Here is a 15,152-nt window from a genome sequence, read left to right on the forward strand (position 1 = left end):
AGCTAAAATAATGCTCTTCAATTTCACAGCCTCCGAGCAAAATGCTGTCCAGCATCTTGGGAAAGAGCAACCTCCAGTTTGCGGGAATGAGCATCTCTCTGACCATCTCCACGGCCAGTCTGAACCTGCGAACTCCGGACTCCAAACAGGTACATGGGTGCTCAGATCCCCTGTTCCTGCCCACAGCCCCAGCTGATGAGTGTTTTGCAGGCGTCTTCCTTGCAGCTTTACTGAGCTCACATAGCAGATGTTTGTGTCACATTTTTACTAGAGTATGAAATTTGGCCACTTTGAAGGATCACCAAGAGAATGATAAATGAAACTGGCTCTCTTTAATTCTGCTTTTTATTTCTTTGGAGGATAATGCATGAAATCATTTGTTTACATGCAATGTAAAAACAAACAAACAAAAAACAGATGTGTGTGCAAAGTCTCTTCTTAATGTCCTTATCCTTATTTTTTTCTTTTACACCATATTTGATTGGTTTTACAGGCTATATTTTATTTTATTACCTTTGAAGTGGATAGCATGTCATGGTCTAATTGGTGATTTTTTTTTTTTTTTTCCTTTAGTGGCTCATTGTTTTGGAGCATCTTGTAGTACATACTGTTGTAGGGGTAATGAGAAGTGGTGTTGTCTATGGAATAGCCAGTGTGGAATGAATTTGGAGCTGACTGAGACACCACAGCCACAGTGTTCATTAAGGCTAATTTTATTGAGGATGGTTGCATTCCTGCACAGTGTCTATCTTTTAGATTTCTCTGATCTAGTCATCATTAATTTCTTTAGCTGGAAAAATGGGTGTTTGAGTAGCTATTTTAGCTACCAACAAGGCACTTCTGAAGGTCAAATGAGGCGCAGTTGAAATGCTTGACCAGTATCCAGTGGGGTGTGGAGTGTGGACTCCCCTTCCTTGCTGTGCTCTGGGCCAGCTTTTGGGGCTGGCAGTAGGAGCTGGAGCCCGAATGGGACCTCTCTATATAATACTCTACCTGATTCCGACATTGCCTCCAGGGATGCCCGCAGTGACCTTTATGTTACTATATATATTTCTGTTGATTGACTTCCATATTCCCCAGGTTAGTGAGCAGCACCTCCAGCTTCGCTTATTCCCCCACCTGCTATCCAAGATGTTGAAATAAATCCTAGATCTAGCACAGAAATGGGAAGCAAAACCCAGGCTTTGTGTTGCTATAACTAGATACCACTTCTCACTGCCTCCTGTTATCCTCACAGGACTGATAGATAATTCCTTGTGTCTTTTTATCTTAACTTGTCTAAGGGACTAGTTCACTAGCACTGGCGATTGTGGATTCTGAATATTCATCAGGCTCAGCCTTTCTCTGGCACGGCCTGAGGCTGAGCTGTTCATGAAGGCTTGTGGGCTGGGCTCACCTCTGCACTCTCCTTCATGCCTGGAGCTGTTCCTTTCCTATGTCTCCTGGACCTTTTGTTTGGTCCTCAGACTTCTTAAATCTGTGGGAACTTCTCCCTGAACTCCCCTCCCACCTCAGTAAAACAGAAAACAAACTAAGAGCAGCAGAATGAGACTGGGCTGGCCCTCTCTGTCCTAGAACATGGCAGCCGAAGCGGGTGTCCAGTTCATGTTTTCCTGCCCTTGGTTTGGGCGGATGGGGCAAAGTGGCAGGTTCTGAACACCCAGGGGACTGGTAGTTTGGTTGATGAGTGTGTGAAGGTTGGGTGGGGGGCAAGCACACAGGGTTCTGACTCTCCCTTCCAGCTGACTTCTGAGCCCAGCTGTAGCAAACTGAGAACAGCCTGGCTAGACACTCCCTTCTCCATCCGGTGAGACAGCAGCAAGACAACAGCCGCTCCCCTGTACAGAGTTCCAAGTGGAAATGAGACGCAACACCCTCAGGGCAAAACATGTGATTTAGGTCAATTAGCTCTAATTTTCTTACCCTGGTTTTCAATTTCTGTCTTACTCAAAGAGATAACATACAACCACAGAATAAGGCCCATGCATCATGTCGACCAAACATGACTTTCATTTTTTTTTCCAAATCATAGCTTCCAATTTAATTTCCAAACTTCAGTTTTAGACCTGCCTTATAAGCAAAAATTAAATAAGCAAAAATGTAAAACTTTGGGAGCCATAGTTTATCATTTTCTGGTGATTGCTATTTCATCATTGTTCTCTTAGGAGCCCTCTACCTTTGCGCCAGAGGGAAGATTCCAGAGAGCTGCAAAGGCCACTATTTTTAGTTTAACTCAGCTGGGGCTTGGGTGCAACCTATGTAGCCAGCCTCATTTTCTATTCACTTATGTACTCAGGGGTTTCTAGATCCTGAGGTGTTGTAAGTGCCGATAACCAAAGTAGGCATTTAAAACTATCTTATTTTCTGTTATAATTCAATTATATTTTATTTCAAGTTTCACAGGAGCATGTTTGGACAAACCCCTGGGAAGTGTGATTATAGCCATGTAAATTCTGACTGACTGCCCGAGGACAGGGGCCCGAGGGGACTCTGCAGAACTGAACTTGGTTATGTTGGGATAGAGATGAGCTCTGTTCCCATCCCCAGAAATTTACTTCAATGTCATTACATTGTCTTTTAAAAGATAAAATTAGCGTGGAAGACTTATGTCGCTTTTTAAATTTAGGGGAGCTTCTAATTTACTCAGTGTCTACTAAATTCCACTGTACGCTGCAGTTTATAAAGCTAATGGAAATTTCCCATTTTAAAATTAACACGGATTGTCTGCTCTGGATTTCACATTGATAAATTACAAGAGTGCTTTAGACAGTGCCGAGGTGAAATCTTGGACGCTGGCTTTCTAATTTATATGTACATGATACAAATGGGATAACATGGAAGACGGGCCACATTTCCCCCCATTCTAGCTGTGGGTTCTATATCGGAGACCCCAGTGTGTTTTTGGAAACATAATCTGTAAGTTGAGATGTTTTGGTGTGTGGGTGAGACAGGTTCCTTCTGGAAGAGGCATGGTTGTTAAGATCCTAGCCTCGGGGTGGGCCTCCCTGTCATAAGCGACTCAAGGTCAGACAGAACCAGACCCATGCACATTTGTGTCTTTCCACAAGGTCAGACTTTCACTGAAGCTATTTTAGTAACAAAAACCATGAGCTACATGGAGTTCATTCCGTATCAGAGCTGTGGGCACATAGGCTGAAGCCACTCCCCAGGTCAGTCAATATTGCAAACCATACTTAAGAGTATACTTAATCAGTATATAAATGTTACAGATTGAACATTCCACAGCAAACCAAGTAACATTTAACATCAAGAGAAAAAGAGATAGGAGTAGGGGTTAATAAACCATTCTGGGGCAAGTGACGTGGACAAAGAGAGTGTCCTGGCTTGATCCAGATGGACAACAATGTCTTGCAAGGAAGAGTCTTTGATGTGGGCAGAGCCTTCACTGGCAGATGCTGGCTGCTCATCACCAGTGACAGCAAGATGGTGTCTGTTAAGAAGGCTGTTTCAAGCTGGTGAAGTCCTGCTTTTTATGACCAAAGTCCTCTGGTAAGGACTGATAGTAAAAGAATATACCTTTTTATGTCCTTATCTTGTTGGGTGCCATCTTTATTCATTAGGCAAACATCTGGTACCTGTTGGCATGTTGCTTCTTGAAATGTAAGATGGAGTCTTTTTCTAAGATGGAGTCACTTATGTTAAGGGTGCTCTATACACACCCTGTGTTAGATCACAGCTCTGCTAATCACCAGCTGTCTTAATCTGAGCAAGCCACTTGACCCCTCTGGGTTCTGGCTTCTCCCCTGTAAAGTGGGATGGTGATAGTTCCCACATCACAGGCTGCAGCGAGGCTTCACGGACAGTATTCTGGCAAAGCAGCTGGACAGCAGTCATCAGATTGTGAAAGGTGATCTATTGCTATTACTTTTATAATCATTATTTTTATATAGGTACCAATTTTCAGGAAAACATGTCAATTTGTAATACCTGCCAACAGACAGTTGTTTTTCCAAAATGTGGAAAGCGCGATAACAGCACATCTCGTTTCTTGTTTTGGGCCTGGCAGATCATAGCGAATCACCACATGCGGTCCATTTCCTTCGCCTCTGGGGGAGACCCGGTAAGTGCCCTTGGGGTTGGTCTCTTGCTCTTGTCGGGAATTTCTGAGAAGGGATCCCTGCTTCAAAATACGCCCTGCAAGACACCGTAGAAAAGTGAATTGTGATGCCAACAAATTTCCCCTCCTGATTTCCATAAAAGGTCTTCTTGGCCATCATTTTATTTTTAGGGGAAACCTGTGACAAGGACCCGACCATTAGTTTTCATTTCATTAGCCAAAAGCTGTCAAAAATCCTGGAAGCACTGGCATTCTTACGAGGTGATGAAATAGTCCCCCCGGCCCCAGAGTTGCCGTGGGCTTCTCACGCTGTCACTCTGCTCTTGCCCTACTTTTTATTTTTTTATTTGACCTCCATATTAATATTTTAAGTCTGCCTGAAGAATGTGAATTTACTTAGTCTGCTCTATTCATAAGCATTTAAAATCAGCATTTTTCTCTCCCAGTGTAATACTGCAGCCTTTAATAGTTTGCTTTGCCAACAAGGAAGGAGTTGCAGAGAGAGAGAGAGTAAGAGGCAGACTCGAGAACAGAATGAGAATGTTCTATTTTTGCTTCACATCTTTAATGAAGAAGGCGGAATAACAAGGAAATTTGCTTCCCACATTTGGGCAGGAATGCTACAAAGGATGTCAGCATTCAGCTTCAGAGTGGCCATGTCATCTAAACTGTACTGTCATGAAGGTGAACTCAGAAAACCACCTCCCGCTCCCGGGACGGAGTGGAATCCACACACAAACTGGCTGCTCACTGTGGACAGCCTGGGCCTGCAAAGAAACCAGGCAGGAAATTGGTCACAAAGGAGCGAGGCACAGAGGGCGAAGGGAAGAAAGCAAAGTCAGCCCTTTCCAGAAGTGAGGGGGAAGAAGGCTCACCCTCCAGAAAGTTCTAGCCGGGCGAGGAGGCGGGCGCCTGTAGTCCCAGCTACTTGGGAGGCGGAGGCAGGAGAATGGCGTGAACCTGGGAGGCAGAGCTTGCAGTGAGCTGAGGTCCGGCCACCGCACTCCAGCCTGGGCGACAAAGCCAGACTCCGTCTCAAAAAAAAAAAAAAAAAAAAAAAGGAAGTTCTCATCTTAATTTTCATGTGTCTGGGTAAAGTTTCCACCAGTTTGGAGAAAAGTTTTAAAATTAGGATAATAGAGGGAGTTTTCCCTGGAGCTAAATTTATTCAACTGAAAAATGATCTTATATCCTAAGAAGACATCCTTTTTACTTTTTTAGTATTAAATAGCCTTTTAATATAAAATAATGTCCTAGAGGTGTGTTTTGTTATTATTACTGTTTTGCATTCTTTAGCCAAATTATGAGTAGGCAGTCTTCAGATGTTACATAAAAGTTTACTGGTCCAAGATTTCTTCGTCTCAAGGTTGAGGACCCTGTGTTTTACTAGCCCAAGTAGGGACTTTTCCCTGTGACTTTTCTACCTTTCTTTCCATACCCCTTCTACCTTGGAAACTGGATTAGAAAATTACCGGTGGCACATTGGAAACCAAATTGAAGGAGCAATGTCAAAGTGGACTCCAGAGCCTTGACATTTCCAAAGGACAGTACAATTGGGCCACCAATCTCAGTAACAGGGAAGTGGTACTTCTTCCTGCCTTGCTGTGGCAGCTGCCAGAGGCAGGCATCATGGCCATGCTGGGCATCTCTCCTGCCTGGGCCAGCATGAGCTGCCATGAGAGGCTTGGACCCCGCTGCTTCTCAGCAACCCCATCTCAGACCCTTGAGCCAAGAGCACTCTGCAGGGGAAGGGATTTGCCCACCCAACAGATGGTTATTTGCCCCCCTGTCTCTGCTTAATTGTCAAAGGATGGTCAGAGCACTATTTAGCCCTGAGACCTGCCATTCCATAGGGTCAAGTGGCTTGGGCTCTTTTTCATACTTAGGGTCTTCTTGTCAAAAGTCAACCACAATGGCTTTCCCTTCTTTTTTTTACTTCCCTTCCCTTGCTATGCTTTTCCTTTCTTTCTAATCCTTATAATTTCTTACATTTTATTGTAAGATGAAAGTCCTCATTGAGATGCATATTTAGAAAGTGGAAGTCTTCCCCAATTGAACTCATCCAATAGGGTCTTACTCTGTCGCCCAGGCTGGATGGAATGCAGTGGCGCCACCACAGCTTACTGCAGTCTTGACCTCCTGGATCCAAGTGATCCTCCCACCTCAGCCTCATAGGTAGCTGGGACTACAGGCACGCATCACCATGCCTGGCTAGTTTTTTTGTATTTTTAGTAGAGACAGGGTTTCACCATGTTGCCCAGGCTGGTCTCAAACCCTGGGCTTAAGTGATCCACCTGTCTTGGACTCCCAAAGTGCTGGGATTACAGGCATGAGCCACTGCACCTGGCCTAAGGTGCATTTCTTCAGATGCTGTCTATATGTATATGTCCACCTATTTCTTAACTAATTTGCAGTAGTTTTCAAATTGCTTGCCCCTTGTGATGTTTGCAACCATAGTTTCTTAAATTTGGAGGATAACCCAGTTTTGACATATAAAAGGCAGATGTCTTGTACATCTGCATTAATAGCTTCCTTCAAGAACTCACCTTAAACCTGTCTTAATGTTGATATTATGAGTGAAAACACACATATCTAGATCGTTGGGAGCCAATTACATTGGTTTGTGTCAAAACTATTTTATTTTCAGGAAGCACATAGGACTATACTTTTTTTTTCAGATTTCTTTATCACCTCTTATTTTTTTAAAAAAAATTAGAAACATTTAGTAATCCTTAAAGTAATCCACAACCTGTTATATTTTCTGTGATTTCTTTTTTCTGGTTTATAAAATGTCATAACACAGGACAGGAAGCCTGGTTACTTTCCATTTTAACCAATACAAATGCATTTTATATTGTACATGAGATTACATTCCAAATTGATTTGTAACCATGAATTTAGCACATTATAATTGGTAGGCATTTTTAATAAAGCTGACAATTCTATGTTCTAGTCCTTGTTCTCCTGCCAAGTGTACATGTCACTTAATGACTTAGTGCCTCAGTTTACCCATTAGGAAAATGGTATTTTGAACTAGCAAGCAAGATAGACTAGAAAACTTTATTAATTCCCCTCTAAAAAGGGTATGCTGTAATTAGCAGTGTTAAAAGACCACCCCAAGAATGGCAGAACAATGGCCAGGCTCAGGGGTTCTTGGGGAGCGGGAACAGGGATAGAACAGATGCAGAACAGCACTTTGCAGCTCTGTCTTTGGAACTTAGTGTGCTTCCTGATGACAAGAACATTGTTTTGAATGGTAATATATTTGCCTGCTCTGCCAGAAAAGGATCAATATTGGCATCAGAAAAGCTTGGCCATTGACCATCTGAGAGACAGGGACATATTATGTCTCTCTATTGTCCCTCTTTACCCAACTTTGAGCCAGAGTAAGAATGCAAAAAAAATTCCTTGTATTCATTACTAATGCTGACTCTAATTTTGTTACCTGAATATGTGCAAAAATAAATTAAAAATAAACTTCTTAATGTTTATACTTTTTAGTTAACTCTAACCCCTACTTAAATTTGAAAGTCAAATACAAGTAAACATTGTAAGGCCAATGACATTCAATGTAATATTGCTTTGCTATGATGGACAAAGTTTGCTGAAACTAAATCTCCATTCTCAATGTGATGCTGGCCTGGCCACCATGGGGCAGAATTTTTTCAGTTCAATGTCTCTCCATTACCATGGCACCTGGATGACTCAATTCTTCCACTAATTTCTTCTATTCAAGGAAAAACTTCAGTTGTACATCATGTACAAATGTAATGTTAATTTGCTTTATGTGGGCAGAGGATCTGCCCTGTGTCCTTTTCTTTCTAATTCTTTGAAAACCTAGTACTCATAATGTTGGAAACCCAGATGCAAATCCTGGCATTGAGATTGTATGCAGAACTTGATAACACAGTGGTCATCTAAATGATCCCACATACTCTTGTATTAATTTTTAAGATAATCATGGAAATGAAAATGAAAATTTTTTCAAATGCTGGTGACATCTCAGACACTGGAGAAGGCACCTGTCCAACCCTAGGGTTCCATGAATTTCAGCTTGAGAAACACTGGTGCTCTGTTAGATGCTCTCTAAGAATCCTTCTGACATTCACGTCTCGTGAGTTCAGGAAGTGTCTATGATTACAAGCTGTCATCCTTGTTTTTGCCAATAACTTCAGATTCTGACCAGATCCCCCTTGATGGAAATGACCAGAAGCCAGTTTGATCAGGTGGACAATCTTTCACTTCCCTTCCCTAGTCAGCCTGTGAATACACCAGGGAACAGTGTCCTGAGCAGAAAAGAAAACAACTTAGCTGAGCCACACCCTGCAGAGTGACGGGGGAAACAACACCATTATCTCAAGAGCTGCTGGAAGAATTCTACACCGGTGTGGTCTTGTTGGGCTGTGTAAGATCCAGCGGGATGGGGTGTGGAGAAGTGCCCAGCACCACCCACCTGATCCTACAGCAGATGTCCCACGACAGTGACATGGCCGCCCCATACTCACTCTCTCCCTCATCCCTCTCTCCTTGGAGAGCTTTTGTAGGGCACTGTTGAGAAAGAAGGGGATGTCTCCTTTGCCCATAGAGAAAACAGTGGAGCAAGTCACAACAGAGCCTTTAGGTACCGGCAACATCGGGAGTGTATCAATAAGCTGGTGAAGCCCTTCAAAGCAGTAACATATGGGAAATGTCTGCCAAAATGGGGTAGACTTTTACCAGTTGCCCCATGGAGTCTTGAATGTTGAAAGTATCAGCTTTGCAGAGGAGTCTTTTCTGCTTTCAAGAGTTGAGCTAATTATTGGTTCCTCTGCTTATTTGTTAATGAATTAAAATGCACGTGGTTGCCTTGGTCTACTTTGAGTTTATCATTTCCCCTGTGCACTGATTATGTGAGAAGGCAGGCAAAGAAACTCACATTTCATACAGAAGGATGAGACTTCTCAGTAGAGCTCATATTTTTAAAACATATTTAAGTATTAAGATCATTATGTATACCCAAGAAGAAAATAACCATTATATCTCATCCACTATGAAGGCAGCATTTGCAGTCAGCCTTTGAACATCCACTCTGGTTTTCTTCTAGCCTAGCAGTTCTCAAAGTGTGGCCCCCAGAGCAACAGCAGCTAGAAACTTGTCAGAAATGCAAATTTTGAGCCCTTACCCCAGAACTACTACCGAATTGGAGACTCAGGGATATGGCTCAGCATTCTATTTTAACAAGCCCTGCAGGGGATTCTGATACCAGCTCAAATTGGACAACCACTGGTGTAGACAAAGCTGAGAGCAGTGGTTCTTAACTTGTGGTTCACGTTACAGTCACCTAGGGAGCATCTAAAAACTAATGCGCAGGCTTCACATCCAAACCAATGAAATCGGATTGTCTGCACGTTGGGACGCAGGTATCAATGTTTTTAAAGCTTCTTGGGTGATTGAACATGCCTTTTCTCCTTGCTGCTCAAAGTGTGAGTGGACTTCTAACCAGCTCCCGTGGGATACTGAGACACTGCGGCCTCAGGTTATACGTGGAAGCTGGTTAGAAGTGCAGGACCTCAGATCCTACCCCAGACCTGCTGAGTCAAAGTCTGCAATGTGAGCCCTCTGGGTGGTTGCTACCCACGTTATATAGTTTGAGTCTTCTGTGGGCTGTTTCTTAGGCAGCATTTGATTCTTTAGCTGTTTGGTGGTTGAGTCCTTCTAAGCTCACTGGTTTGTGCCCTGTGTCCCTCACTGTGTGTTCTCTCACTTGTGACTAGTGATATAGACATCTCTTTCTTCTTTAACAGGACACAACTGACTATGTTGCATATGTGGCTAAGGACCCTGTTAATCGCAGAGGTAAGAAGTGCTTGACCCCTATAGTCTCTCATTTGTGTATAGCCAGCCTTCACATTCTATACGAGCTGGTCCTCATTATCTCAGCCCCCTCCCGACCAATGAGCAGTGCCATCTTGTATTACTAAGGATGAATGAGGTTTGCAAGGATTGTAGATCGCCTGGCTGAGTTAGGAGGTACTGGACCTCACTGACCACCAAACACACACCTGTATCCAGATAGCTGGTTTGGTACAATTGATTTACACACAAACAGCCCCTGCCCGTATTCTGACAGTGGCCTTGGCTACACCTGGAAGACCACCTGCTGCCCATCCTCCTGCCCAGCTTCAGCTCCTGGTGTGTGTCCAGTGCCCAGTAAGCCACACAGAGCTACTTCACTCTGCCCTGCCAGCCCTAGAGGCCGGTGCCCGAGCTCAGGTGCTGTCTGCTTATACCCCTTTCAGCTTCTAAGTCCTCAGGCACAGGCTGGATGGGGGGAGTCATTTATAAAGCCAAAGCCCATTGGATGGTAGCATGGCTGGCGTGGGTGGGACTGACCAAGGTGCACTACCCTGGGATCCCAGGCAGCTGCTGATGCACCACACCACAGCTGCAATTTAAAACTCACTAATGAAATAACAAATGGAATTAATAACAGCACAAAACAGCACTTCCTTCTACGAGCCCCCTACCCCAGGTACCAACTCAGATTTTCTAGTTTGCTTTGCGTAATTTTTATCCATATACATACACTCTCTTTTTAACATTTTTATACAAATGAGATCCTAATATTCTGTTTTGCTACTTACCCTCCAATGCTGTATGTTGGACATATTTTTAAGGTAGTCCACACAGAACAGATGAACTGATCCTTGATGTGGCTCTATGGAGAACCTTCCCCCATGCCACTGCCTGGGGAGCTTAAAGAAATCTCAATGCTCAGGCCTCAGAGAGTGGGGCCCAGACAACATTTTCTAAAAGCTCTTCAGGTGTTTCCAAGGTACCGCCAAGGCTGGGAAATAAGCCTTAGGTCCAGATCCTGAAGGAGTTTAGCCCTGAGTCATTGACTTGGTTTCTCGGGGGCAAACCAAGAGTACTTTCTGCCCACAATACAGTTCCTGTCCAGTGGCATGGGAATCAGGATCGATTCCACATGTCCCGTGGCTGCCTCACCAGACTCTCTCAGGTTTGCATGCAGTGATATTGTGAAGACAAGTGCCAGACCTGTGATGCAGAAAAGGATCTCCACCATTTTTGGTGCTTGAGGGCACCACCAACACAGGGGCCCTTTTATGGACTGAATGTTCATGTCACCCCCAAATTTACATGTTAAAATAGAACCCCCCAATATGATGGTATTGCATTAATTAAAGGCCCCAGTTGAAGGTGGTGTCTTTGGGAGGTCATTAGGTCATGAGGGGGAAGCCTTATGAATGGGTTTGGTGCTTCTGTCAAAGAGACCTCAGAGAGCTCCCTCACCCTCTTTCCACCTGTGCGAGGACACAGCAAGCAAGCGCCGTCTGCAAACCAGGAAGAGAGCCCTCACTAGACACCAAGTCTGCTGGCACCTTCCAGCCTCCAGAACTGTGAGAAACAAATGTCTGTTGTTGAAGTCACCCAGCCTGTGGTGTTACAGCAGTCCCGGCTGACTAAGACAGGCCCTTTGTTTGAGACAGTTAGTGTGAGATCCTCACTCTGTACTTCCACCTATCTATGGCCTGTAACAAACTACTTCAAGCTTAGTGGCTTCACAACAACCATTTTATTATAATAGAATGTGGGTCAGGAATTCAGGCAAGTGTCAGCTGGTCAGTTCATCTCCAAGTGGCATCGACAGGGGTCACCGAGTGGTCTTTAGCCAGAGAGTCTGGGCTGGTCTAGAAGGTCTGAATTGGCTTTGCTTCCACACCTGGGACCTTGTCAAAGATAACTAGAGGCTCAGCCCCCTCCATGGAGTCTCAGAGACTCTCCAAGTGGCCCCTTCAGCCCTCTAGGAAGCAGGGCTTTCTATGTGGCAGCTATAGGTTCCATGAGACCCAGAGTAGATGCTTCCAGTGCTCGGAAAGGCCAGGCTCAGCTTCACTTCTGCCATAGATGTACCAGTCACAACTGTCGGCCAGGCACGGTGGCTCATGCCTGTAATCCCAACATTTTGGGAGGCTGAGGTGGGCAGATGATGAGGTCAGGAGATCGAGACCAGCCTGGCCAACATGGTGAAACCCCCATCTCTACTAAAAATACGAAAATAAGCCGGGCGTGGTGGCATGCACCTATAGTCCTAGCTACTTGGGAGGTGGAGGCAGGAGAATCGCTTAAACCTGGGATGCAGAGGTTGCAGTGAGCCAAGATCATGCCACTGCACTCCAGCCTGGTGACAGAGTGAGACTCCATCTCAAAAAAAAAAAAAGCTGTCACAGCCAGTTCAGACTCAAGGGGAAGGAAGCCACATGTACTCTTCAAGGAAAGAGTGTCAAGGAATTTGCAGCCATCTTTATCCCTCAATCCTCCTTTCACCATGTATGAGGAGGCCCAGCCTACCAGATGACAGTGTGGGCAGGGAGGGTGGGTCTAGCTGCATCCCTCCAGCAGCGCAGCTGTGAGTATGTTCTGCTCCATCTCATCAGTGTTCTTACCAGGATGACTTCCTCCATGAAGGAGCCGGTGGCAGGGCTTTCTCCCAACTGCTCTGTTTTCTTTCTTCCTCCCCTAAGCCATGTAGAGAGGGGTTAATTTAGGAAGATTGGCCTCTAGCACTGGGCAGAGTAGCAAGAAATTCTGGGTGTGAATGTTCTTATTTGGGCTCTTAAATGTCCAAGTCCCCACACAGGGGCTCCTAGGCCTATGTGTATGAGCTGACCTTGTAGTGTTGTGGCTACAGGCACAGCCCCTAAAGACCATCAGGGACAGAATGCATCCTGGAAAGTCTTCTGTAAAATTTTACGGCAGGAGGTGAATTTTCTGAGGGATGGATGTTTCCCACATTTGGCTATTATGAGCAGTGTTTTTACAAACAAAGCCAGACTCTGTGCTTTACATACCATGCCTATGCTGAACATATTTTTCCAGCCCTGGCCTCTGCCTGAAAGCCAGCTCCACTTGGGTGTCTCACAGGCCTCTCAAACATAGGCAGTCACAGACAGGTCCAGCACTTTCATCCTGTGGAGCACCTGCTGGTCTCTATCAACAGCAACCCCTCCCCGACTTCCCCACTTCTCTGCCTTCTTTCCTTCACCTGCACCTGCTGGCAAAGCCTTCCATCTTACCAGTTCTTGCTACTGCCCTGCTGCCCCCTGACAGGCTCCATAATTAATCATCAGGTCACTCTATGCCCGCCCTTCCTCTCTAAAGTTTTTTTGTCCACATGGCAGCCAGAAGGATCCTCTTAAAATGGTGCAATCTTGTTACTCCTCTGCTCACTCCAAATAAAATGTCCCATTCCCCCAACCCCCACAGGACCCTCTGTGACCTCACTCCCACTCCATCCCGTCTCGCTTCCTATGATCCCCTCTCCCTGCCACTCCAGCTACACTGGCTTCCGGGTCTTCCTTGACCCTGACGGTGCCAAGTAAGTTCTTGCCTCGTGGTCCCTATGCCTGGCCTTCTACCACTGGCCTTCCTGGACTTCTCTCCCTGACTCCCTTCAGGCATCTTCTCCAGTGCCACCTCTGGGGCTGCCTCCCTTGATCATCCTGTTTACCATCCTACACCAACCGTCTTCCAGCACGTCTTCCACCACCATCCTCCACCACGTCCTCTACCACGTTCTCCACCACCATCCTCCACCACCATCCTCCACTACGTCCTCTACCACATCCTACACCACTGTCCTCCACCACGTTCTCTACCACCATCCTCCACCACATCCTCTACCACATCCTACACCACTGTCCTACACCACGTCCTCTAACACGTCCTACACCACCATCCTCTGCCACTGCCCTCCACCAAGTCCTCCACCACATCCTCTACCATGTCCTCCATCACTGCCCTCCTCCACCGTCCTCCACCATGTCCTCCACCACCATCCTCCACCACCATCCTCCACCACCGTCCTCCACCACATCCTATACCACTCTCCTCTACCACCTCCTAACACCATAATCTTCCACTACTGCTCCTCCACCATGCCTCCACCCAGTCTCTAACAAACACCATCCTCCACCACATCCTCTAACACATTCTCCACCACCATCCTCCACCACATCCTCTACCACTGTCCTACACCACGTCCTCTACCACGTCCTACACCACCATCCTCCGCCACTGTCCTCCACCATGTCCTCCATCACTGTCCTCTGCCACCATCCTCCACCATGTCCTCCACCATCATCCTCCACCACCATCCTCCACCACATCCTATACCACTGTCCTCCACCACCTCCTAACACCGTCATCCTCCACTACTGTCCTCCACCATGTTCTACACCAACGTCCTCCACCACATCCTACACCATGTCCTCCACCACCGTCCTCCACCACATCCTACACCATGTCCTCTACCACATCCTCCACCACCACCCTCCACCACATCTTCCACCACCATCCTCCACCACGTCCTACACCACCATCCTCCACCACCGTCCTCCACCACGTTCTACATCACTGTCCTCCACCACATCCTACACCACGTCTTCCACCACCATCCTCCACCACCGTCCTCCACCATGTCCTATGCCACCATCCTCCACCACCATCCTTCACCACGTCCTATGCCACCATCCTCTACCACCACCCTCTACCACGTCCTCTACTGCCATCCTCCATCTTCTTTGTTTTACATTGTCTTCCTTGCTGTGTTCATTTCCTAGGGCTGTTATAACAAAATGTCACAAACTAGGTGGCCTGAAACAACAGAAACTGATTCTTTCACCATTCCAGAAGCCAGGAGTCTGAAGTCAGGCAACAGCAGAGCCATACTTTAGGGGAGACTCCTTCCAGCTTCTGGTGGCCCAGCCATTCCTTGGCTTGTGGTAGCATCACTCCTCTCTCTGCCTCCCCTTCCTGTGTGTTTGGGCCCTCTTCTTGTCTATTATAAGGACACTTGTCCTTGGATTTAGAGCCCTCCCCAATCCAGAATAATCTCATCTCAAGATCCTTAACCACACCTGTAAAAACTCTTTTCCACAGGTTCCAGATGGTCAGGGGGCATGACTTTTGTGGGGGGCACCCTTCAATTCACTACAGAGGTGTATTTTTATTTATTTATTTATTTATTTATTTATTTATTTATTTATTTATTTATTTATTTTCAGTGTCCACT

General features: G+C 45.7%; 1 protein-coding gene across 1 annotated transcript in view; it reads left to right on the plus strand.

Moving 5' to 3' along the window:
• SHC3 (SHC adaptor protein 3) overlaps positions 1-15,152 on the plus strand; it is a 174,186-nt gene that overhangs the window by 100,263 nt on the left and 58,771 nt on the right. Inside the window, exons 5-7 of the mRNA XM_017876177.1 lie at positions 30-149; positions 4,028-4,081; positions 9,862-9,913. Coding sequence (XP_017731666.1) covers positions 30-149; positions 4,028-4,081; positions 9,862-9,913 — 226 coding nt within the window. The remainder of the gene's footprint in view (positions 1-29; positions 150-4,027; positions 4,082-9,861; positions 9,914-15,152) is intronic.

This window comes from Rhinopithecus bieti, unplaced genomic scaffold, assembly GCF_001698545.2.
Source record: "Rhinopithecus bieti isolate Rb0 unplaced genomic scaffold, ASM169854v2 scaffold_9919, whole genome shotgun sequence".
Lineage (NCBI taxonomy): Eukaryota > Metazoa > Chordata > Mammalia > Primates > Cercopithecidae > Rhinopithecus > Rhinopithecus bieti.